Source organism: Pezoporus wallicus, unplaced genomic scaffold (assembly GCF_028554395.1).
Source record: "Pezoporus wallicus isolate ANWC-B61680 ecotype Strahan unplaced genomic scaffold, APGP_CSIRO_Pwel_v1 scaffold_8769, whole genome shotgun sequence".
Classification (NCBI taxonomy): Eukaryota; Metazoa; Chordata; class Aves; order Psittaciformes; family Psittacidae; genus Pezoporus; species Pezoporus wallicus.
Genome location: NW_026642673.1, coordinates 347,448 through 371,356, shown reverse-complemented (window position 1 = coordinate 371,356; position 23,909 = coordinate 347,448). Strand labels below are relative to the sequence as shown.

The following is a 23,909-nucleotide window of genomic DNA, read 5'->3' as shown; positions in this document are numbered from 1 at the left end:
AAGACAAACAGTGTCCCTGTGAGAGCAGTGGCTTTATATCCCCATCTCAAACCTGTACTGCTATGCACCAGATGTGAATGAGTAGTGCCAAATAGTAAATACAGGCAGCTGCTGTGATGCCAGAAGTACCAGCATGACTGCTCTTGTCTAGGTACTTAGCTGGTTTTCATCCCTTCCTCCTCCAAATCCTCCCCAGTCTGGTTTTGTCTAGAAGAGAAGAGAGATGGAGAAATTTAGGACCATTTTCTCTTCTGTCTGTGCCTTTCTGCATCCTTTTTTCCTATGTCGGATTCTCCAAGCTTCAGTCTAGACAGAAGCCAGAATTCTCAAGGATGAACTGACACAAGGGAGAAAAATAGAAATGCAACTAATGTGAAAAGCACGTCAGAAAAAATACAAGACTTCCCCTGAAGGCTATCTTTTTCTGTTATGTGTTTGTATGATGCGTAAGTGTAGGTCCCTGGAGTCTGGCCCCTTACAGCTAAGTTGCTGCTCGTGGTGAAAAAGAACAAAATAAGCATATAACATCAGGGTAGCTTGTGCAAGTCTCTATTTAATTACAGTGCTGCATGAAGACAGTTGTTGGTGTCACATGTACTTGTGATGGGTATTACACATTCTTGACTCTTCAGGGAGTCATGTTTTCACTGGAGATTTTCACCACAGAGGTAGTGGCTTTTTTTCCTGTTTTCCTTTTCATTTCAGCAGGATTTAATAAGCTAGTTAGACCTACTGTAATTAGTTTACTCTTCAATCAGGAAGATAAACAGTATCATGACTGTAGTGGGAGCAAGCCGGCAAGCGCCAAATACAGTGCAGGCAGAATTCACTAGCTTCTTAATTAAAACCTGTTCAGGGGTACAGAGAGCCACACAGGCTTCAGGAAGCTGTGAATCTCAGGGAAGAAAAGCAGGAACAGGAAGACTCAATAAGCAGAACTAAAGCTTCAATTACAAATAATGAATCACAAAATAGGGACTACAGCAAGGGTCCTAAGTTTTTCTTCAGGAATGAAGAAATGAAATCTTCTCACTAATGTGATGTAAAAAACATATCAGTACCCTTACCATCATCAGCATGTCCCTCCATCTGAAGTCCTTGGGAAAGCAGTGTTTTTTTCCAGACTGGAAGTAACAGTGAGGACTGTGTTTGCCAGACGCAGATCTGTGGGCCAGAGGCCTCAGAGTCCTGCATGATGCGACTGACTGCAACGAACACTATCCATCACAGCTATGGGCTGGTTGTCATTGCACCAGGTGCTGGACAAACAGATTGCAAAGACTGTCGTTGCTCTTGGCATTAGTTTATTTTTTGTAAAGCCAGAGGGTGATATATTTCTGTCTTCTCTCAGAAAGAGTTGTGAAGGCTTGATTCATGGATGGAAGGTGCTATAGTTTGTTGTCTTTAAGTGCAGATGTATAATAGGAAAGGAAAACCTGCTGCAGATGAGATGAACAGAAAGGCATTACTGCCTTTCCAAGGGCAGTGGGTATCTTCCACAAGCTACCTTTGAGCCTGGAATGTTAGGAATGAGTGGCTTAAAATGTCATTGGAATGAAGGATGGGCTGCAGGTAACTTCTCCCAACAAATCCTTAATCTCTAGGAAATGGCGCTGGGCTTTTTTTTTGTCCAAGTTAGCAAGCATATGAAGGACTTAGGCCCTTTTTCAGCAGCTTTTTCCTCCATGACATTGTGGAAGAGTCTTTCATCAGTGAGTCCAGTAGTTCAGGTGAGTTGAGTTATAAACTCTGCATCTAGATTCAGAAAGAAAATGTTCGAACAAGGTCCACAGTATTGAAGATGAGGATTTTGTCCTGGGTTAACACTGAACACAAAATAAAATCATGGGACAAAGTTAAGACACTGTTTAGATTCCATTTCTTTTGAGGGCTCACACCAGGTTTAATACAGGGCAAATACACCTATGGCAACTTGCAAATGCTTTAAAGCTTTCTTTCTTATATGCATATTATTTTCTATTTTGATAAGGTTAACTTGAAAATTCCAATGGCACCTTTCTGTTTTGCCTTTGTAAATACATTAGAAAATTGAGCAATAGCTTGTTACTATTTTTCCACTAAAACCCCACTGTCTTTATGTTATTTTTGTGTCTTTCACGTAATACCAGCCTGAGTTGATTCCTATCACTGAGCAAACTTGCTTAGTTAAAACTGGGGAGGAAAAGAAAAGAGCAGATAGCTTACGCCTGAGATCTCTTGAGTCAGTGTTTCCAATTTTGTAATTAAAAAAGGATTGGAAAGTTTCCTGTGCTTCTGTAAGAAGTGGGGTGTTTTTTCCTTGCCCATAATCCTATTAGCATACAAAGTACAAGGGTTCCCTGGCTGTGCATTGCAATGCCAAGACAGAAGAGTGCCTAGCCCCATCTTATATGTTCTCATGTTTTGTTCTTGCGGCATCATGTAACACCTGGTTCATGTGTGTCAAAGAGATGTTGCTCTGATAAGCATGTACTCTCCTATCTAGTTAATACATAGGACCTCTTTCTGCTGAGGGTATAACCTAAAATCCTTCACTAAGCTGGGATGCATTTAGGCATCTGTAGGATCACATTTATAGCTGTGAACAGGCTTTAAAGAACCATGTTCAAATCCTGTAAAAGTCCATGGGCTAAATACTGGAAACACTGGTCATCAGCCTATTCCAGGAATACAAGGTTTAGAATGGAAAGCTTTGGATCAAGGTGGGAATCCTGTTCCAGTTCCACAAAATGGCTAAAAGCATTACAACTTTTAGCTGTTGCTGCTTGACATAATCTCTTAACATACAGATGGAACACATTTACCAGCACAGTCCATCCCATAGGTAAAGGCTTTGTTAGCAATATAGGAAAACTGGGGAATAAAAGAGCCCCTACTGGCAGAAGTCTTCATCTATCCTGAAGCAGAAACGATGCGAGTATTTCACAAACTGCATAGAAAGAAAAGGGATATTGCTCTCCAGATTGTGTTTTAACATCTTTAGAAAACAGCAGGTAACTAGAACTTGGGAACCTTCCTCTGCATATGGCTTTTGTAATCATCTAGTTCTCTAGATCCAACATTAATTTTTAGCCAGGCCTATTTCCATGTCATTTTATTAATCTTACTATATTTTATTTACAGAGATATTATTACAAAATATATTGTGAACTGAGTACAATTAATACGTACAGTGTGATTTGGTAACGCCAGAGTGTGGTGAAATTAGGCTGTTATGGGTTTTCAATAGTTTTAATCCATGAAAGGTAGCTATTAGAGGGTAAGGGATGCTGGAAACATCCAGACCTTTCCACAGTTCAGCTTAGAACAGGAGCAGGTCCAGCTAGGGACTCTTTTGGGGTTTTATTCTGGCTTTTTCCAAAACACACAGTTTAATCTCGCTTACTGTTAATTTAAATTAATTTAGGCACAATGTTATTCTGTACTCTCTCTATTGAGAGACATAGGCAAATCTTATCTGAAGTGGTCCTTGGCTTCATGGCACCCCAAAGTTAGGTGAGAAGAACTGGACCTAATTTAGCTGACTTGTTCAAGTTCACACGGCAGACATGGCTGCAGATGCCACGCATGGCACACTGTCTTCCTGTTTCTACATTCACCACACTAACACTCCTCACCTAGTTTTGTAACTTCTTGTATGAGAGTGGAGATGAGATGCTGGTGGGCAGAAATTGCTGCTGGGCTGGCTGATGATAGATGGTAGTTGGTGTCCTGCTCGATCTGAATGTATACCGTGCAACACAAGGTATCACTTCTTTAGTTCACTCCGTCTGTTTTTTTTGGCTTAGGCTTCTGTTCAATTCATCCTGTTTATTCATATTTACACTGGTGCAGTGGTCCCACATGAGACCTATGCTCCCCTTCTTCCTTTTGCCTGTTGCTTGTACTCCCACATTGTTGCAGGAGTTGGTTCTGTAGTTGGCAGTACCTTCTTAGCCCACTTAAAGGGACGTCTTAAAGATTTTTCTCAAGGCTTCAGCAGTTTAATACTGGGTAAGCCAGCTCAAGGTGAAGGCAAAGCTATTGCACAGATTGTCCGCAAGCTCTGCCTGGCTCCTATTGCAAAGCAGAAAAGATGGTCTTGTCTTTGGTGAGAATTGTATCAATGACATAACACGCAAACCGGTAGCAGCAGTGACCTACCGCTAACAACACGTGGCTCTGCGCCTGTCTGTGTTTAATGCACTCAAGGTTAGATGACCACAGGCAAGAATCAAGTGAGTGTGTCTTGATTTTTGCTTCCGCTTCAAACACAGTGTGAGGGTAGCTCTGAAAAGTGCCCTTGGGATTGGTGTCCCAGAGTCCAAAGGTCACCATGAGGAATGACAGAACCTCCCACGCGAAGGTCCTCGTTGCATCTGCACCAGAAGGTGCATGGGCATGGCACTGTTGTAACACTGCAGGCCTCACGCCAAATACAAGAGCTCGAGACCTCTCCATGGCTGCCCATTTGTGTGCATGAATGGCATCGGGGTTATTTTTTCTCATTCTGGAAAATGTGGTTGCTGGTTTTACTTTTAACAGTGGAGGATCTTCAGGAAAGCCTTACGAAATTCAATGTTGAAGGTGGTGTAAATAATTGGGTTGACAGCACTGTTGACATATCCAAGCCACGTAAAGACGCTGTACATTGCTGGGGGGATGTTGCAATCGCAGTGCATGTTCAGGATGTGAGTGATGAAGAATGGGAGCCAGCAGATGATGAAAACACCTGGGGGGAAAGGAAAGAGACAGATTTTGATTTCTGAAAGCTGGACAAATTTAGAGACTACGAGAACAATAAGGGTCTTTTGGGTATGAATGAAAAATATTTCCCTGGGGAATAAGCCTTCTATTTGTCTGTTAAACATCACACACTATATTCTGAGTACCAGAGAACTTGTTTGCTGATGAGATTAGACCAGTTAACAACAAAAAATCTGACCTTCAGAAGTACCAGTTTCTTGCTGAGGAACTATGCTGCCTTTTGTGTTCTAGAAAGCCCACGAGTTCTCTCACCCCTGCACCCAGCTGTCTTTTAGCAGTCCAAACACCCCACAGAAGGACAGCTTTTCTGAGCCATTTTTACAGCACTGTGACCTGTTTCTAGCTGGAAAGGAGAAAGCCTTCCTGTTGGCAGCCTCTTGCCTACATGTCTTCTAATGTTTCAAGTGAAGTTATTTCTGTGGAGGCCTGGACAAGACAGTCTACATTGGACACTCAGGCTGGCTACCCTAATCCTTGGTAGCTGTTGGTTTTCTGCAGAAACACAAGAGGAAGCCAGTGTGCTCTCTCACCAAGTACAATGGCTAGCATCTTAGTGGCTCTCTTTTCCTTCTGTTGTGACAGTTTCCTCCTGCTCAGAGCCTTGAGAAAGTTTCTCGTCTTGCCATTGGGCAGAGACTGGGCCTCAAAGGCCTTGGCTGTGTGGGGTGTTTCTTTGGCATGTCCATTCTTCTCTAGTTTCCCAGGGCTGTCCAAGGCTGCCTGCAGGGTTGAGTTTGTCCCCCGGTTAGAAGCCATTGGCACAACCAACTGGTGGTTACTTGGTGCTGCAGGTTTGATGGTGGTTTTCTCAGGGGGACTGGTACTGGACACCATTTCCATCTCTTCTATGTGACTCTCCACCTCCTGGACAAGAATCAAATGTCCACAACATAAAGACACATAAATATACAGAGAGAAGCAATGAACACTCCTTACAGAGTGAAGCTGGATGATGCTGCAGAGCAATCAATCCCTCTTCTCCCTATGTTTTTGGTAGATGCTTGGAGAAAGGGCTGTAAAGTGTTCACAAGAAATAATAAATTTGGGTACAACTGCAGTGAAGGACTCTCCTTTATTGCACAAAGAGGTTAAGAAATGGGAGAGACACTGTTTCCACTCCCCATGGATTTTATTTAGGTCTTCATAATATAAACAAAACTGAAATCAACAAGGAAAACCCAACCAAGCCAGTGCAGTCCGAGGCTTAAAATAAATAACAGAGGAGAAGAAAATCATAGACACAAAATGTTCAAATGTCATGGCTTTTACAGCTGATCTTTAGGTGAGCTTAGTCTGGCTTTCTGAGTTCTGTGATCTTAAACCCCCTGCTTCACTCTAAGGAATGGGAAGAGTATTTAAATTTTGAGATTGAATGGTAACCTTTGGTCTTAGTTTGTTTTTCTCCCACCTCACAGAAATTCATTTTGCATCCTGATAGGAGAGAAGGGGGAAGCTAAATGCTCTGAAAAGCTACCACTTCTCTTTAACACTCACCACTTTGCGCTTATTAACTTGGAAACTCCCATTGGACTTCACAATAACTGTGCAGAGCTTGACGTCTTCTGGATGAGTGCATTTGTCCTAAGGGGCAAGCACCAGCTCAGAGGTTACACAAGCACAGAGTAATTGGGAAGGGGAGCTGGTAAGGGAGGCAGGTGGAAAATACAAACACAGGGCATGAAGCAGAAGTTAGTGTGGCCAAGGTGCTAAGAATGGTGCAAAACTGCTCTGAAGAAGCAGTAATAGAGGCAACTACCCCTTGTGATTCTCACCAGAGGAAAGAAACCACAGAGATCTGTTTGTTTTGCTCTATTCCTGTTTCACTCCCTCTTTTGCTTGACATAGTACTGGTCTCTGAGGCAATGCAGTTTGAAGGTAGTGCCTCTGGGAATATACATTCCTCTGTGGCATGTGTTGAGAGAGTAATGTTTTGACAAGCAGTCTCACACTTAACATGCTCAGCTGGACTCCACTTGTACACATATCTCCTGCTCTGAGAGGCTGTTTTCACTGTAGAGAGATCATTACCAGCACCCCAGCCATGCAAACAATTTCCAATTAAGTTATTTGTCACAAGAGCAAGACTGACTTAGAAAATAAGATAGCCTGTAGTCTCAGGTACCCAACCCAAATTCAGCAGAGCCAAAGGAAAGGGTTAATGAAGCAACTCCTCATGCAGATCTGCTGCTGAAACAGCCCCTGAGCTCCAGGGAAGCCTGTGAAGCATCAGCCTGATAATCCAGAGAGTGCAACTTGGACTCCCAAATGGCACAGGACACAGCATTCACCTTCGTGATCCAGTATTTCATCTAGTCCAGCCAGTGTCATTTGAGAAAAGGAGGAAGTGCTTTGGGGAATGAAGTGGAGCAGGAAGGGGAATGCACAGAGACTGCTGAGAGCAAGGTAGAGGTCTAGTTACCTTCAGCGGGGCTTGTGTGTCTGAGTCCAGGCCACGGCTGCTGAGCTTGGTGGTGACACGTTTCCTGCGCTTCTGAAGGACTATGTAGATCTGCACATACACCAGCAGGGTGACAATGAAGGGAACGTAGAAGGAGACGATAGAGGAATACACGACAAAGGTAGGGTTGGCAATGATGCACTCATTCTCATCTGGAAGACAAAAAGTATCAGGCTTGTTGTCCCTGCTGCTAGGAGCTAGCACTGTCTTCACCCCCTTCTCTCCCTCTTTCATAAGGCACAGAGATACTAAGAGCATGAGGGGTTCAGATTCTAGGGGGAGCTACCATGTCAGATGGAAGTGGTACCAAAACAGCAGACTCCCCTTGGGAGTCACGTACAGCCCGAAGTCCCTGGCTATTGCTTGCATTATAATTAAAAGCCTACAAATCCCATGCTGTATACAATCCAGTTTTCCTAACAAACTGATGGCTGAACAGCCAGTTCTTTTCTCTCCTGTCTCAGTGAAGCTAGTTATCCCACAAATTTCCTTTTAATGTGTTTTAATATAAGAGGGATTTTGGTTTTTGTAGTGGACGAATGTTAATATAACATTGGCAAGTGCTGTGTAAACATTTACATAACCTCAGTTCTGATGTGTCTGGAACAGCAATGGGATGAAACAGATCCAGAAGCAGCTGACAAACAGCTGGAATGACATGGGGAGAGGACACCTGAAACAGGGATGGGTGCACCCTGATACACCTAAAACTTCATGCTTATTCCTGACTTACAGAAGACTACCTGGGGTCCCAGTAAAAGCCAGGAAGGTGCCAATAGCCAGCTGCAAGTGGCGTAACACTCACCTGTGTTATTGAGGCCAAAGAGGAGTGGGCAGGAGATGGCAAACGAAAGCACCCAGACCACAGCAATCATGGCTGTGACCCTGCGCTTAGAGCTGTAGCGGGTGTTGTACAGCATTGGCATTGCTACTGCTGTGTACCTGCAAGGTGAAGAGACAAACCCAGTTCATTGTTATTCTGCCAGTGCTGACAGACTCTGTGGGAAATGACACCTTGTTGCTGTGTCTGAAAGCCTGGACCAAAAAGAGAGTATAGGGCATGTTTCACAAGTCTCCAAGATATCTGCGTTCCCTGTTTTGGAAGGCATGAGTCCGGGGTCAGCTTAGCATAGGGTTTTCCCTCCACTCTGAGCTACTGCCTTCCCACTCATGTTTGAAAGGACAAAAGAGCTGAACTAATGGGGATGTATACACACAATTACTTTTACACTCCCAAGACCAGTGTTTCTGTATCTGCTTCTGACGGAAACCCTGCTCAAACCTCATATAGGTCCTCCAAGTTAATCTTCAGAAGATACCAGCTGCACAACCTCTTGTCATTTTCAAGTCTCTGAGTCACGGTTAAAATTAGAGTATATAAAGGTGGCCGTGACTTGTTACTGTGGATTTGACACAACTTGCTGCTAAGCAGCCCTCACCTGTCTATGCTGATGGCACAGAGGTTGAGGATACTGGCAGTACACATCATAACGTCAAGGGTTACAAAGATATCACAGTGGATCCGACTAAACCTCCACTCACCAACGACCTGCCAAAAGAGAAAATAGGGTCAGTAAAAGAATTCATGCTATTGAGAAGGTCTAAAGGGAGAATTTTGCACAAAGCTACCTACACTTATTGGTAGCTAGAGTTCCACTGCTTCAAGAGGGATCAAAATCCTGGCTAAAGCGGTTCCAGCTGGAATCAGGTCACATGCAATCAATCACATGCTGTTTCAAGTAGGATTGTGTGCCATCAAGTGACTTCAAGGACTTTGTCCTGTCTAGTCTAAAGGCTTCAGATGATGGCACGGCCACAAAGGAAGTACTTCGCTCCATCCAAACCATTCTTTTGAGTGTTGCCCTAAGAGCTGGTGTGATTTTGTCTTTCCTAATTCCATCCTGTTACCCTGTATTGTGTTGGGCAGCCTGAACAGCAGACACAAACCTGGGCTCATACTTCAATGACATAGGGGAGTGCAAGTCTCCTCAAAAACCAGTATGATCTATGTAATAGTCTAAACGGGTCTCTGAAGCATTGCAAGGAAGTATGAAAAAGGAAATACATTAATTGTATATCCTGAGCACCTGTGATTGAACTTACAGCTTTTTATTAGGCACTTTTTTGGAGTTCTACCTAGCAAAGGCCAGGACCTTTCCTTCATTTCTTAGTTTAAAAAATCAGGGTAGATTTTTTTTTTTGTGTGAACAAGATGAATGTAGTTCAGAGAGACGCACTACACGTTGGGGTAAAGACAAAGAACTAATGATAACACTTCCAGTTACCAGTAGCCTTTTTCTCTTCACTTATCTCGCTATTGAAACTGAACTTTGCCAGTTAAGTTTAATAGCAATTATTAGGACTGCTGTATTTGACATGTGATGAAAAAAGTATATTTCCCTCTAATAAAAATAGAGTCCTATTGCATTTGAAAATAGATTGAATAAGATAGCTATTCTTCAGTTATTTCTGCTCTGATATACATAACCATAGGCAGCATAAAGAAGGAAGAATGACTGCATTGAAGCCTGAGTGACAGATGAATACTTGGTGATTAAAAAAGCAGTTAAGAGACAGTTACATCAGTAACTTCGATGGGAATTTGCCCAAAGGCAAAGGTTTCCAGCTGGATATAAGCCTCTGTAAAACCAGTTTCCTGAATGCATAATTCTGAGTTTATGGGAGATGCTGTAAACTGCAGCACTTTAGTGCTTCCATTTACATAGGAGAAATCTCAGAAGTTTGGAGGTAGAAGATTTGTTTGCATTGAGGCTGCTTTTTAAAAGGATTTCCTTTTGACATTTGTTTTTGTCCAAGCTTGTGAGATAAAGGCATTAATAAAATGAATAAAGAACATAAAAAGAACAAAGGATCTGGCCAGTTCTGATTTCAGACTGTAGACCCAGAGAGGGACCACAGTGTGCCTAACACACGTCAGTCTAATGGCTGCTTCTCTGTCGGCAAGCATTTGTCGTGGGTTTTGTTGCTTCAAACTGACAGTAGGTTTAGCAGAATGTGGATAAGAGCAGAAAGGGCAAATGTACATTAAGAAAAGGGAAAGAATGAAAAAGTATTGCTGAGATGTAGAGGCCTGATTGGCCTAATTGGTAGATGAAGGAAACTGAGGTTCCTGACCAACTCCATATACACATGAGCCCAGAAAAGGGAAAATGTCTTACACCATTTGTGCTTTATTTTTCCACATTAAAGTAAGTGTCTGAGAGACTCTCATAGCTGGGCCTAAGAGAGCAAGAGTTTCTCACAGCATAGGACTCTGCTTAAAATGGGTTGTCACGAAAGAGGAATATAACAGAAGAGCTTAACTAGGCCCAGAAGCTTGATTACAATCACACTAGCCTGTGGTCATATAAAAAAGCCTTAGCAGGTGCGTGATGCTTTACATTTTTAAAGTGCCATGAAAATAGTAATTAACTAGAGTGATAATTAGTACTGTGGTTTCCTGACAGCCTATGTCATGTCAGTGGGCTCGTTTTGCTTTGCATTAATACTTAATGGGCTGATTGATTATGGCTTCTTCCCCTGTTTTCCTCTCTGTTTTATCATTTTCTATCATAAAGTGCCAGAAAATGAATTGTAAACTCAGCAGAGTTTCAGTCTTACGCTTTCTCACCACTGTTCTTTCTCTCTTGGTTGTAATTGTCACCAGCATGCCAGATCTTAGCTGGCTGAGGCACATGGGCATCCCAGAGAAGTGAGCCAAGTGAGAGGAGCTGTGTATCTTCTCTTATTCTTTCCTCTAGAGATGCATTTCATTCTTTCAGGCTATTTACTGTTGTAAGAGTAATTTGCCATCGAGTAAACAGGTGGCAGTCTTGGGAGCATTTGGCTTTCACAAACCACAGTGCCACTCAAACAGGGCTCTGCATGCAGCAGCATAGAGATATTTTGTACCGAACCGATGTGCTAACGTCTGCAATGTGAAAAGTAGCTCACTTGTGGCTCTGTTCCTCTCATATATTGTGACATAAAAGCTCTGGATTTACATCCTACTTCTATAATTGCCTGCTTTTCTTACCACTGCAGTCCTTCAGAAATAGGGTTTTGATTACTACTGATGCAGTTGGTTAGTGTGACTCCCATAATGTTGTTGCAGATTCATTCTTACATTTGGGGATGAACAGTTTGTCTCTGTAGTTTTGAAAACAAAACTGGGTCTTTTTGCTGTTGACCCTTTATTAAAATGCCAGATTTTCAATGCAATGGGTTTGTAATTAAGCCCTCTGAGCATCAGCATATTTTCAAGTTAGCCTGACATCTGCTATCATGTGTGTTTCCTGGAAAAATCTGACCAACTGCTGGGAAATGCAACACACTTTTGTTTGGGGAAATTCAGGAGGTCTTGAAACAGCTGATGTCCAGGCTGCTGCATTTCCCTCTCTACCCATTCGCCAGAAACATTCAGTACTGAAAAAGAGAACTGAGTCACCTACCTCCAGATAGACCACCCAGGGCATGACCAGAGTTGCTACCAAGAGATCTGCCACTGCCAAACTCACGATCAGGTAATTAGTGGTGGTCTGAAGAGATTTTTCCCTGGACACAGCCATGCACACCAGCACATTGCCAAAAACAATGACAAAGATGAGGAGAGTGAGCAGCATGGCATAGTAGTTATACTGAGGCTTGTGGTCTACAATGGACTCGTTGAGTGGCTTGCTCCAGTTCCTGTCACCGAAGTCACCGTTGTACCAAGAGAGGTTTAGAGGATCCATGGAGGTAAAAGTGCCAAGTTCCAGCTCCACCCTGACACAAGGATATTGAAAAGACAGTCAAAGGCCAACATGTAAAATAAGAACAAAACCATTGCACATGTGCTACCTCACTCGTGGATATAGGTTGCTCTGTGTTACAGCCAACAGAGTGCCTGAGATTTTTGTGTCAGCTCCTTGACATTCCCTAACCACTAACCGCTCTATGTTAGGAGTACACAGTTCAAGGAGTACCCACCTTGTGTACTTTTCATGTGCTTCATGGGGCTTTAGGTTATGTGGTTTGCTTGTTGGTTTGGGGGTGTTTTTCCCTTTGCTTTTCCTTATTTTTTCCCTCCAGCAGGGAAATAAATAAATAAAAATACCTATGAACAGGATTGTGATGATGACAAAACCTGAGAGCATCAGTTTTGAAGTTAGGGATGGACTGTGCTTGCCTTCTGCCATTCCCCCAGTGAGGTTGTGGTGCAAAGAGGAAATGGTGGGTATGTGTCATCCCACAACCCAGCCTCTGCAACTCCTGGCACTGGGAGGACAGGTCTCATTGGAAATCTGTGGCGTGATGGCAATCCATTGTTTCTTCCCTGGCCAGTGCCCATGTGCTGCGCACTCTGTCAAAGGTAACTTACAAAGTTTTGCTTCAGAGTTCCCTAGAACCTATTTTGGGGTTTGTGTGTGTTTTGTCCAGGCATGGAAAAGACTATTGCAAGTGCCTCTTTTGGAGTTTTTCTGTCTCCCAGGGCTGCCTCTGTGATCTGCTTCCTTAACGGAGCCATTTTTGGCACACAATTAGGTGGCTGTCACCTAGAGGCCTTCCTTGGCTTTCTGCTAGCTAAGGAAGAGGAGCATTGAGCTGAATTTCACTGTATGAGCTAACAGGGTCTCTGAGCTCACCAGGAACACTCCTGGCAGATGCTCCAAGGACAAGCAAGTGCAGCAGTATTAGCATAATAACACGGCTCCAGCATAGGGCAGAAGCAGACATATTCTAACTTCAAGCCATAGCTGTGCCATTGAGCAAGGTAAAATACAGCTCTGTTCCATTTGTCAAAACAGAGCTGCAGAGGGTCTCTGGAATGGCATTTATTCACAGGGATCCTTTTCAGCCCCTTGCCAGGTTTGCTTGTGTGCTTCAAAGCAAAGTACCAGGATCTGGGCCTGAGGTAGTCACTACCTCAAGAAAGGGTGACGTGTCAGAGAGTATGATTAAAGAGTAAAGGCAAGAGCAGTTTAAAAGCAACTGGAGATTTTGGCTATTTTGGTTTGGGGGTTTCTGGTCTGAGAGATCTAGAAGGTACCTCGTTCACTGCTCAGCGCTTCCTAAAATCAAATATTCCCTGTTTCTCAAGCTGTACCTCCATGAAGTCCACTGTGATTTGAAAATCCGGCCATGTTCTCAGACAAACCATCCAATTTTCTTAATAAAAAGACAAAGTGAAATCAATTTATGAAACCATGTAAGTGATCAAAATAGCAAAACATTTGCAAATATCAAATTCACCCGGGAACAATGGTTTCTTTATGTTTCACTGAGCTTTTGTGTGCTTTTCTCATTCAAAGAACAATTTGTATAATAATCCTTGGAAATTTGTTGCATATGGGTCCTTAATAGCTGATAATTCAAAAAGTGTCTGTCTGACAGTGCTATCAGCGGCACTTGATAGCTCTACAAATGTCTTCTTAGAACCTGTCAAAGTGTCAGAAATTAATTAAATGTTAGCTTGTGTGACTCAGAGTGAAGGGGGAAAATCAATGCTAAATGCAGCAGGGTTTTTTCTTTTCTCCTGTTACCTTTTGACAATGCAAAACTCTCTTGGAGAAGGCAGAAACATGCATAAAATGCAGGATGGGGGAAAAAAAAAAAAAAGCAGGAACGTGGAGAAGTATCTTAGAAGCACAAAAGGAATAGAATGATTTGATATGTGCAGGATCACCCGCTTGGTCCTGTTCTGGCTCCTTCTGAGCTCTGACTGTGGTTCACAATTGTGTTTCGCTGGAGAAAAGGCCAGAGACAAGGGTGAGTTATGTACACAGTAGTTCTAGCCCTGATTGTTTTACAGGCCATTGCAACTCAGTGGAGAGTTGGAGGAACCATATAAGGCTCACAGAATCATAGAATAGTTAGGGTTGGAAAGGACCTTAAGATCACCTAGTTCCAACCCCCCTGCCTTGGGCAAGGACACCTCCCACTAAACCATGTTACTCAAGGATCTGTCCATCTGTCAGGCATTTATTATTACATAGCTTCTTGTTATAAGACACAAACCAAATATTTTGCATGAGATAGGGAAACTAAAACACAGTGTAATTTGTGATAATTGCAATTAAAGGCTCTATCTGGTACATACAGTACAAAATTACAATTACACAGAGAACTGGGTTAATTCCTAACTTAGGAGAGTTTGAGTTTTCAGTCCTAAAAATAATCTTAATTTCTCTTGGTACAGAACTGGCATCATTTGGAGACATTATGGTGGCCATTAGGGTGTCCTGTGAGTCTTTCAGTACTGCTTTAAAGAGCACTTTTTCTTTACTGTTGACAGTTTCTCAGTAGAGAAGAAAGAAGCACTTTAAAAAGCTGACTAGAAGAGAGAATGCTTTTCATTGTGTTTGTCCAGGCACCTGCATTTTCATATGGAGGCAGAGGGAAAGGATCATAAATGCAGAGTAGAAATGGCACCTTGCTATGCACTGTCCTTGTGGGACCTTGCTGAGTTTCACTATCCCTGTACACTATTGCCAGAGGCAAAACACAGTCTCAGTTTCAGCTGAGACTTTGGGTGCAGATGTGGGTAGAGACCTGAAATGGAACAAACTGCATTGTGAATTAACTGCAGTAAAGCCGCATTAATTCCCATACAGAGTCTGCACGGATTTTTAGTATGGCTGAGCTAATCCAGATATGGATTTACCGGGAGTTCAAGGACAGGCCAGAGCAGCAAGGTTGCAGCCTTTTGTTTGATGCCAGCAGTGCAGCAGCATGACTGCATTGCACAGAGCATCTCTACTGCTTTCCCCTTCTATAGGATCATGTGTACAGCCAGGTCTGTGCTAATCCCCTTTACATTCACCAACTTGAGTGTCCTGGTTCAAGCATGGCCTAGCTGGGAAGCATTTTGGCATCCAGAGGAAAACAGCCTCTCTCAGGAAGTTCCCATGCTTCCAGATGTCTTTCAGCAACTGGAGGAAATCTGCTGTTTGGCTGCTGGAAGGGACAGGGAAAAGGGAACCAGGTTAGAGGCTGTGAATGCAGATCCAGAGTTGTTCTCTCTCCATTGTAGTCAACTCCCTGTTCTTCTCAGAAAGCAAGCTGAAGATACCTTTGTTTGCAATGCTGGTATTTCTCCTTGGCTCCTCACAATTGATCATGTAATTACTTTTGTGGTAAACAAGCATGACATCACCCTGGCAAATGTGTAATGTTCATGTCATTAAAATCCAGCCAGGAGCTAAGCACCACGCAGCCATACAGTTGCTCACCACCCTCTGACTGATGCTCAGCAGTTGGCCCCTTCCAGGTGATTCCCTCTAGTTTCTATACTCAGCATAATGTCCTCTGGTATGGAATATCCCTTTGGCTAGTTTGGGTCAGGTCTCTGCTCCCTTCTGGCTTCTTGTTCCCCTCCTCACTGGCAGATCATGAGAAACTGAAAAGTCTTTGATCAGGGTAAGCACTGCTTAGCTACACCTGAAACATTGGCGTGTTATCAGCATTATTCTCATATGAAATTCAAAACATAACACAGTACCAGCTACTATGAAGAAAACCAACTATATCCCAGCTGAAACCAGGGCAGTTCACAACTGGCAGCAACAAAACTGTTCGTCTTTCTGGCAAGATCTAGAAGATGAAATGTGTATTAAGCAAGGAAGTCGAGTTTGCTCTATCATACAGAGATAGATGTACCAGACCGTTCACTGGGAAACAGAGGGGTAAAAGATTCCAGCAGAAACTCATACCTACAGCTTGCCTTTGTTTGAATAGCATCCTGGGTGTGCCCTCTGATTTTCTTAGTTCTTTGCAAGATCAGAGATGGCCTGAATCAGAGCAAATGTCTATTTTTCCTCTCAGAAATAGCAAAAGTAACACTCTTTTTTGTTTTTCCTGTGCTTGCAAACACCCTCAGGCATAAAACAGTCACAGGACTGACCTGAGCTAGCATCAGCATCTAGCAGATGCTGTGATGCATGTCATTGCAGCATCTGTTTTCTATATGGTAAAGATTGGCGGCCTTTGGAGCTCATCTGGGTTTGGCTGCCAAAACATGCAGTCAGCCTTTTCTTTTCCATAAAGCAAAGTGAATTTCCCTAAGGTTTTGTCCCAGGCATAATGTATTTAAGATGAAGTTTGGAGTTCAGCCTGGAGCAGGATGGTACAGGTAGGAGCAGGAGCTGAGGGATGATGCCTGAGCAGCGGCTGAGTCGCACCTCCCCTGGGCAGGCAGCATGCAGTGTGGAATGCAGGCAGCTAGCAGCACTGATGTGATGTGGGGAGGTTGCTGGTTCAGCATGCTTTCAGGGGACAAGGTTTGCCATGGACCTAGACACAGTCACACTGCTCGGCTTGGCACTCCTGGTTGCCAGAACACCTCAGTGACTGAACTCTATGTAAACCTAACAGGAAAACAACAGCAAAAGCCATCAGCTACAGTATCCTGATAAGAGATGTTTCCACAGCAGCCTCAGAACAGTCTCCTCCTCCCTTTCCCAAGGTATTTCTTGCACGCAGTTCTTGCCAGATTGCCTGTTTCCTTCTAATTGCTGCTACCCAGATGTACCCATCAGGTTACAGAAAGTCTTGCCTAGGACTGTGAGAAAGGTGTTTAGAGACAGATTTGCTCTAAAGGTGTTTCTGTTTCACAGAAATCAATGTCCAAGGGAAATCTGCACAGTACAGTGCCTCCCTGAATATTGTCATTTTCCTCTGAAATTCTGGAATCAATGGGCCACAGGAAAGCTGTCAAGCTGACATCTTTTCTGTCCTGAAGATGCTTCTTAATGCTGTTTACCAGGCTCCACTGAGAATGTGATTGAGGCATTCTAATCAAGGGGAATAACATGTTTTTTTGGAGTAGGGACATGGTGGAAGAAAAAGAGAAGGGGAAAGTGTGCTTGAGGAGCTGCTTCATTTCCCTGTTCGGGAGAACTGTGCAAAGACAAGCAGCTTCTGGCATAGTTTCTCTGTCTTTTGTCCAGAATTGATAATCTGTGCTGTGAATTCCTGGTCATGGTTCAACAGATCAAGGAACGTGTGTGACAGCTAGCAGTAAGTAAGAACCTCTTCCCATCCAGTTCTACACTGGGGACAGTTCACTGCAGACATTGGGAAGGTGGAGGATTTTGGAAAATCTCCTAAACCCTGTTTTGACCTGAGAAAAATGGTACTCACTGCCCCTGCTAATGCTGATGAAAGGTCCTGGGCACCTTGGCATCTGACACTCCAGGATCAGCCAGTACGCTGAACTCAAGAAGCAAAGTACTCACGGCTTTAAATAAACCTGACTCCCCCAGGCACTGCGTAGTACACGCAAGTACAGCAGGGATTTGACAGTCAAGACTGATGAGGTCCTGGCAATAAATATATTTGGAGCAGTTTTCAGCACTTACTGTATCTATTCAGAAGACAGGGCTGGGCAAACTTAACTTTCATAGAATCATAGAACTTTCTACATTTCTTGCCTTTTCTTAGTGGTAGGTATGTCTCCAGCAGTAAGCAGATTACACAAGCAGTAGGCTTGTACCTCTGTACCTAGAGACAAACATCCTGACAAGGCTGGGATTGGGGGGGGGGGGGGGGGTGTGAATTCTAACTTCAGCACTGTGCAGCCTTGGTATCTATCAACAGTTCTTTGCATCCTCTCCTTTTTAAAGTCTCTTGGAAAGCTTTGTCCTCTCCTGTCTTCCTATATTGCTCCCTGTTCTTCAGATCCTTTGTTATTCTAAATACAAGTGCAAGGCATTTTAACCACAGTTATTGCTTACTTCTGATTCAGAAACATTGCTGCTTTTCACTTGGTCTTGCATAATATCTAATTAGATCTTCCTACTAGAAAGTGTGCATATGTCCCCCTGGAGTGTGTTATAAAGCACCTAATCTAAGCACTTCCTCCTGTAATGCTCAGAAGTGCATACCCCTATTAGCATGGGGGGTTTGTATATAATACACTCCTGCCACATAGGCCTTTGAGTCACTGACTAACCATTCTTGCTGATGCCACAATATTTTCTATTCACAGCACTTTACTTCTCAATAATTGCATTGTTCAGAGCTCTAATTCTGTAATGTGAATCACCACCTTTCTAACAACAGCACAGGGACAGAGGGTGAAGAGAACCACAGCAGCCTAAGCATCTTTCCTTGGAACACAGAGAGAGTTTACTTCTTTTGGGAGCAAGTGACAGGACACTATTATTGCAATAGCCTTGTAACTCAAGAACTGCAAAGCCAAGACCTGACTTTAATGCAGATGCTCTGATGCTTTTGACATAAATAAGTCACCTGATTTCTCAGTTCTCCATTTCTGATATTAGTGCATTAATCATCCCTCTTTCCCTATGATGCCATGGATTTTCGTCTGAGTTTGAAATCGCATTGCAGGGGGGAGAGGGAAGCAGTTTGTCTTTTTCCCAAAGCACTTGTCCATTATCCCTGGGTACAGTGCTGATGAAGCAAAACATTTCCCAGGACTGCTAGAGGATATGCAGAAGTGGCAGAAAGGGAACAGTATGTTACCGCCCTCCCTATTGAAAAGCAGCGCACACATTTGTCTGGACAATTTGGAGAAGGATGTTCCATGGCTGAATTACACTGGGAATTGACTGCCTCCTCCTTTCACGTCCTTTGAAAATCTCACCCTTAATTAAAGGCTTGTCAAGGTTTTTTGCAAGTCCTAATGGAAGGGAAGATTTCAGTGATATCTTCCCTAGAGGTGGAGAAATACACATTTAACTTGCTTTAGCATGTCTTTCTCCTAATAAAAAGCAGATTCCATTTTTAAAAAGACCTTCTCTTTATTCAAGACCTACAGCTTGTCATAAGGTTTTGTCATAGGAAAATTACTTGGAATTTTCCAGTTTTAACATTTTCTCATTCCAATATGTGAAGCTATCAAAGCTAATAACTTCTGCAAGGAAAAGTTGTAGCGGTGGGGGTTTGTTTCATAAATAAGCTTTTTAGGATCTATACCGATTTCAAACCCATTAATGTATTTTATGTCAAAATGGGGGGGGGGGGGGGGGGGGGAAAATAACTGCCAGAATTTTAGTTAAATCACACTCAAACCCTATTTCAGAATACATTTTGTGAATATGTTTTGAAATTTCTCCCTAGGGTTAGGTTTCCAAAACTCGTAGCATGGGCTTTTATAAACCATCACAGCAGCCACTAAAGCATGTGGTCTCACTGCCAGCTCTCCTCAAAGGAGACTTGACAAATGCACAGTCATCTCAAACACAGAAGGGCAGTTTACATCACAAATCACTGGTTTTACTTCCAGACAGGACACAGGGATAAATAGTGTCCTCTGGCAATAATCTCCCTCCAGAAACCCCATCACTCCTTCTATCCACCTGTAATTCAGAAGAGAGATCTGACTCCAGCTGCCGGGCTGCTGATGTGGAGCCGCTGATTCCTATTGCTCTTTAAGTATATGTGGGCACAGGGCAAGCTTTTATCTTCACAGCATTTGGCAGATTAAGACTTTTGCAAGCTGGAGCTATGCCAAACGCAGCCCACTTGCACAGTTCTCAGCTTGGTGGAAAGGATGGGCAGAAAAAGATTGTTTAACAATCATTTCACACTGTACGTGCCTTCAGTTTTGGACATTCAACCAGAAATACCACACAGCTCTTGATTTTAAGAAGAATTCATTTATTGAGGACAAAGACCCATTCCAAAGTCTTACATTGGGCTCATTTGAAAACAGATTGAGGAAACAATCTGATCTTGCACTGCAGGTTTTAATGAAACCTGTAGCAGCTGCAGGTAAGATTGTGGATTAATGGCATAGGTATTGCATACTGCTTCACTCCAGTGTTCTCAGAGGTGACCACTGTCAGAGACAGATCTTCTGACTAGAAAAGCAGAGCTTCTGATTAAGTATTGCAATACCATAGAGCTAATATTGTTCTGTACAAAAGCCCTTTTCCTTACTTCTTTTATATGTATCCTAATGCCATATCTCTCTGACTAGATCTGAGCCTCTGACTAATCTAATAAATCCCCAGCCTTATGATACTGGTGATCCATATTCTTTTATAATGTGTTACATGTTAGAGATCATCCCCAGTGTCTGTAAATAGCCCTTCATCAGTAGCAGAGCTGATTGCGTTGTTTTTGAGGAATTGACAAGGTTGAATCTCTCCACTCCCCATCCCGAGCAGTTATGTACAGAAGCATCTGAAATCTGAACAAAACATTTACTTTAAAGTGCTGGTTAAATTGTGGCAAATGTTTAAGGATTTTTAAAAATTATTGAATTAATTTGACAATTTTAAAATTATTTTGATTTCTCTCTTTCACGTTCACTGTACGTTTTGGTGATGAGCATTTGAAGGGTATAACTTCATTAGATTGCAGAATTAGATTGTGCTAATTCCTTAGCTGAATAAACCTTTTTTCCCCCTCCAGCCAGGCTTCCTGTGATTCTGCAGTACCTAGCACCAGGATATTTTATCTCTGAGTCCTTCAGTCATACTTTATTAAAAGTAAATAATAATAATTCAGATTGAGGAGATCAAATGTTTGCCTTCTACTTATGTCATCTAACATTCATTTAACATCTGCTCTTTTCATTGCCACTCCTATCACTAAGCTTGCTTGCAAAAATGTTTCCCAAAAGAAGTGAATTCCAGAGGAAAGGAGAGTTCTTTTTTGCCTTCCTTTACCCCTTCCTCTCCCTTCCATTTTCTTAGATTTTGTAGGTGTTTGCCCCAAACCATCTATGACTAATATTTGCCATGAAATCCCTTATAATAGATTCTTTGTAGAAGATTTGATGAAGATGTGTCAATCGGCACAACATTCATGTGACTCCTTGCTCTAAGTGCCACTCGCCTGTACTTGAAACTTGAAGAAAACATTAGTTAAATTATTGTCCTGTCCCTCATGGTGAGTGAATACACATACAGGCTACGATCAGCAGAGGGGAGGCGAGCAGGAGCTGGGTATTCCTCCCATACAGATCAGCCAGTGCTTCTCAAATTTCAAATCCTAATGATCATTAATCATTTAATCCCTGACCTAAATCAGCTCCATTGTTCAGCTTAAATCCTGACTTCCAACACCCACCTCTGCCATCTTTGCAAGCAAAATATGAGTAGAAGAAGAACATGTCTCTAGTTCTGGGCCTATCCTTTCACATCTCCTCCCACAGAGTGGACATTCAGCCATAGAGGAATTGGGCAGGATCATCATCATTTGTAAATCAGTGTCTGTTATCCTGACGCTAGTGCTGGAAAGAACCTGGAGAGTCCTGCGGCTGCTGCTCTGCACCATGGCCATTTCATGACAAGCACTTGTCTGAACTTGTTGATCTAAACCTCTGGAATGTCTTCCAGATATGGAGAACAGTTCATTACCTTTTACATGTGCAGTATGTATATCCCCTCCAGTCTGTGTTTCTATTCTAATGCTGTTGCATCATTGTGTCCCCTTTTTGTTCAGTTTATTCCACCCATGGAGGCAGAAATTTGCTATGCAGCAGATCTATTTTGCTGTTACTTGTGATACAAAAAGCTCACGTTCTTGGGAGAATTATTGCTCCTAGGCATCATTTTCTTCCCAATTGAAGTTTTGCCATGATTTCAAAAGAATTTGGCCCTTAGGCTGTGTAGCAGGGTTAGGATCTGTATTTGGATTTCAAGCAGATATGTGAGAGAGCGCATCATGCAATGTTTCATATAAAACTCACCTAAGAGTGCCAGGGAGCAAAATGAAACAAAATTAAATTATATAACAAAAAGTAAAATAAAAAGTGTCAATTTTACACAGTGTGAGCTTACAGAGCGTTACATTGGTATCCCCGATAGGACCTATTTCCTGGTGTCATTCACATATCAGAAGCTGGGGAAACTCACAGACATGTCCATCTGTGATGATGATGCAGTGACTCCTCACACCCCTCTTCCCCCGGGGGCACCTGAAGACAGCCACCCCCTTTGAACATACAACAGGAAAGCAGACTAACAAGGACCCTGGCATCTTTTCTCCCAGCTTTTTTGGCTGAGCAATTGAAAGATGCAATGTGACAAGCAGTGTCATATGTGATTAGATAACTCTATCCGTGTCGAAGTCGCCCCTACCTCACTCCCTGTCAAATCCCTCATTGGGATCATGAGAATCAAGCCCTCCTTTTTGCTCCTGCTATAGCAATCCAGCATCTGCGCTCTCAGCACCCCACGCTCAGCTTGCTTCACAGCTGTGCCCTGATGTGCCTTTCATGGAGACAGAGGGGAGGAAGAGAAACTGACCTTTATCCTGCCAGTGTTTGAGAACAGGATTTTCAGTAAGAAAGGGAGTGTTCATTCTTACTTACTTTTACTTGTTGAAGCTCCTTAACCTTCTACCACCCTGTGGCTCCGGTTGCTACTGGTACCCTTCACCAGCTAAGTGATTTACAGTGTTTTTATCCTGGTTTCCTAAAGAAAGATGCTCACCTGCTTACACTGTGGGAGGGAAGAGGTTGTTGTCTATGCATTTGGGGGTGTATTTTAATCAGCCTGATGCCTGGCTGGTGTCAAATAAGCTTCTTGAGAGCAGTTTTGTGAAATCTGACAGTGGAAGAAGAAGGTGGCCCTCTTGTTGTGCCTCTTCAAAGACCTCAGATGCTCTCTATGGTGTTTTGTTTCCACCATGCGTGGTGCAATTTGTTTTCCAGATGAATGCATGGATATTTTGCCTTGTCCTAAACTAAGATGTTAGAGAAGTGGTTTAAGATTTTATCTGTCTGGTTTGTGTTTACTAGAAGACCCTAAACTGATCTTTTCCCATAGGCCTTCATTAAAATTCAGGCAAGCTCATTCAAAAGTCTAACCACAGCACACGTGTGGATCACAGCTTAATAAAAGATTGGTCTCTCAGTCTCCAGCCTGTTGCTAGAGTTGCTCAGGTCATGGCTTTGCTCTGATTCTTCAGTGGAGGAGCAGGACCTGTTAATCTGATAGGTGGTAGGAAGCTTGAAAAGACATCCAGTTTCTCTCCATGAAACATGACTTGTTGTTAGCATCACTGATAATTACCTAGCTAGGGGAAAGGTTATTCAGAGTTTCGGTGCTCAAGAGATGTTCCATATTTGGAATTATTTGAGTCATTTTGGTTTCAAAATTGCAGAAAAGTCTGCTTGGTCAGAGGAGAGAGCTGTTATAAGTGGGAGCAGGTTACAGGACTCCTTACTACACTGGCTACCTCTTACAAGAGGCCAGCACAGACTAGCTGCTCATGTTTGGGCTACTTTGGACTAGTAGCCTGTGTAAATTCTACCATGGCCTTTGATGCATGAGCACTGCATCCAATTTTAAACACAGATGGGGCTCTGGGAGGATGCTGCAAATCTCAAGGCAAGGAATGAGTGAAACACTGCTGTTGTTTCAAGGGTTTCAGTGGAGTGGAGCCACTGTTGTGAGGCCAGCCGAAAACCAGGGCCTTCGCCTGTGTTTCTGTAGCTCTGTCTTGGCCCTGGGGTTGCTGTGCACACACAACTCTTGTTAAGTTTTACTTGTTGACTTTTAACACTGTCAGTGGAAGTTTCAGCCTGCTGTAAGGTATTAGTAAACAGGAGACTTTAGTGCACAAGACTCAGCTCTTTTGCCCTGTAAGTTTACAAACTAAACCCACAAAATGAGCAACAGGAGAGGGCAAGAAAGCAAATGTAGTTACTGCTGCTATTACATTGCAATAAACCTCAGGCCCCTTGGGAAAGCCTCCAGCTTCCCTTTGTGCAAACACAAGCTGCAGCTCGGCTTGCCTGCAGAATTCA

The 23,909-nt window shown here is 43.0% G+C and overlaps 1 protein-coding gene across 2 annotated transcripts in view; it reads right to left on the bottom strand.

Annotated features, from left to right (window-relative positions):
* Nucleotides 1-521: 521 nt before the first annotated feature.
* Nucleotides 522-23,909, bottom strand: part of DRD2 (dopamine receptor D2) — a 32,667-nt gene continuing 9,279 nt past the window's right edge. Inside the window, exons 2-9 of one of the 2 annotated variants that reach the window (XR_008975223.1) lie at nucleotides 11,656-11,968; nucleotides 8,644-8,753; nucleotides 8,010-8,146; nucleotides 7,166-7,356; nucleotides 6,241-6,327; nucleotides 5,277-5,610; nucleotides 3,611-4,711; nucleotides 522-1,749 (exon numbers count right to left, since the gene is read on the bottom strand). Coding sequence is in view for 1 of the 2 variants with exons in the window: in XM_057431958.1 (XP_057287941.1) it covers nucleotides 4,518-4,711; nucleotides 5,277-5,610; nucleotides 6,241-6,327; nucleotides 7,166-7,356; nucleotides 8,010-8,146; nucleotides 8,644-8,753; nucleotides 11,656-11,937 (1,335 nt within the window). In the remaining variant the exon portion in view is untranslated. Of the gene's footprint in view, nucleotides 1,750-2,576; nucleotides 4,712-5,276; nucleotides 5,611-6,240; nucleotides 6,328-7,165; nucleotides 7,357-8,009; nucleotides 8,147-8,643; nucleotides 8,754-11,655; nucleotides 11,969-23,909 lie in introns of those variants that run through there. The other variant, XM_057431958.1, reaches the window with a different exon arrangement.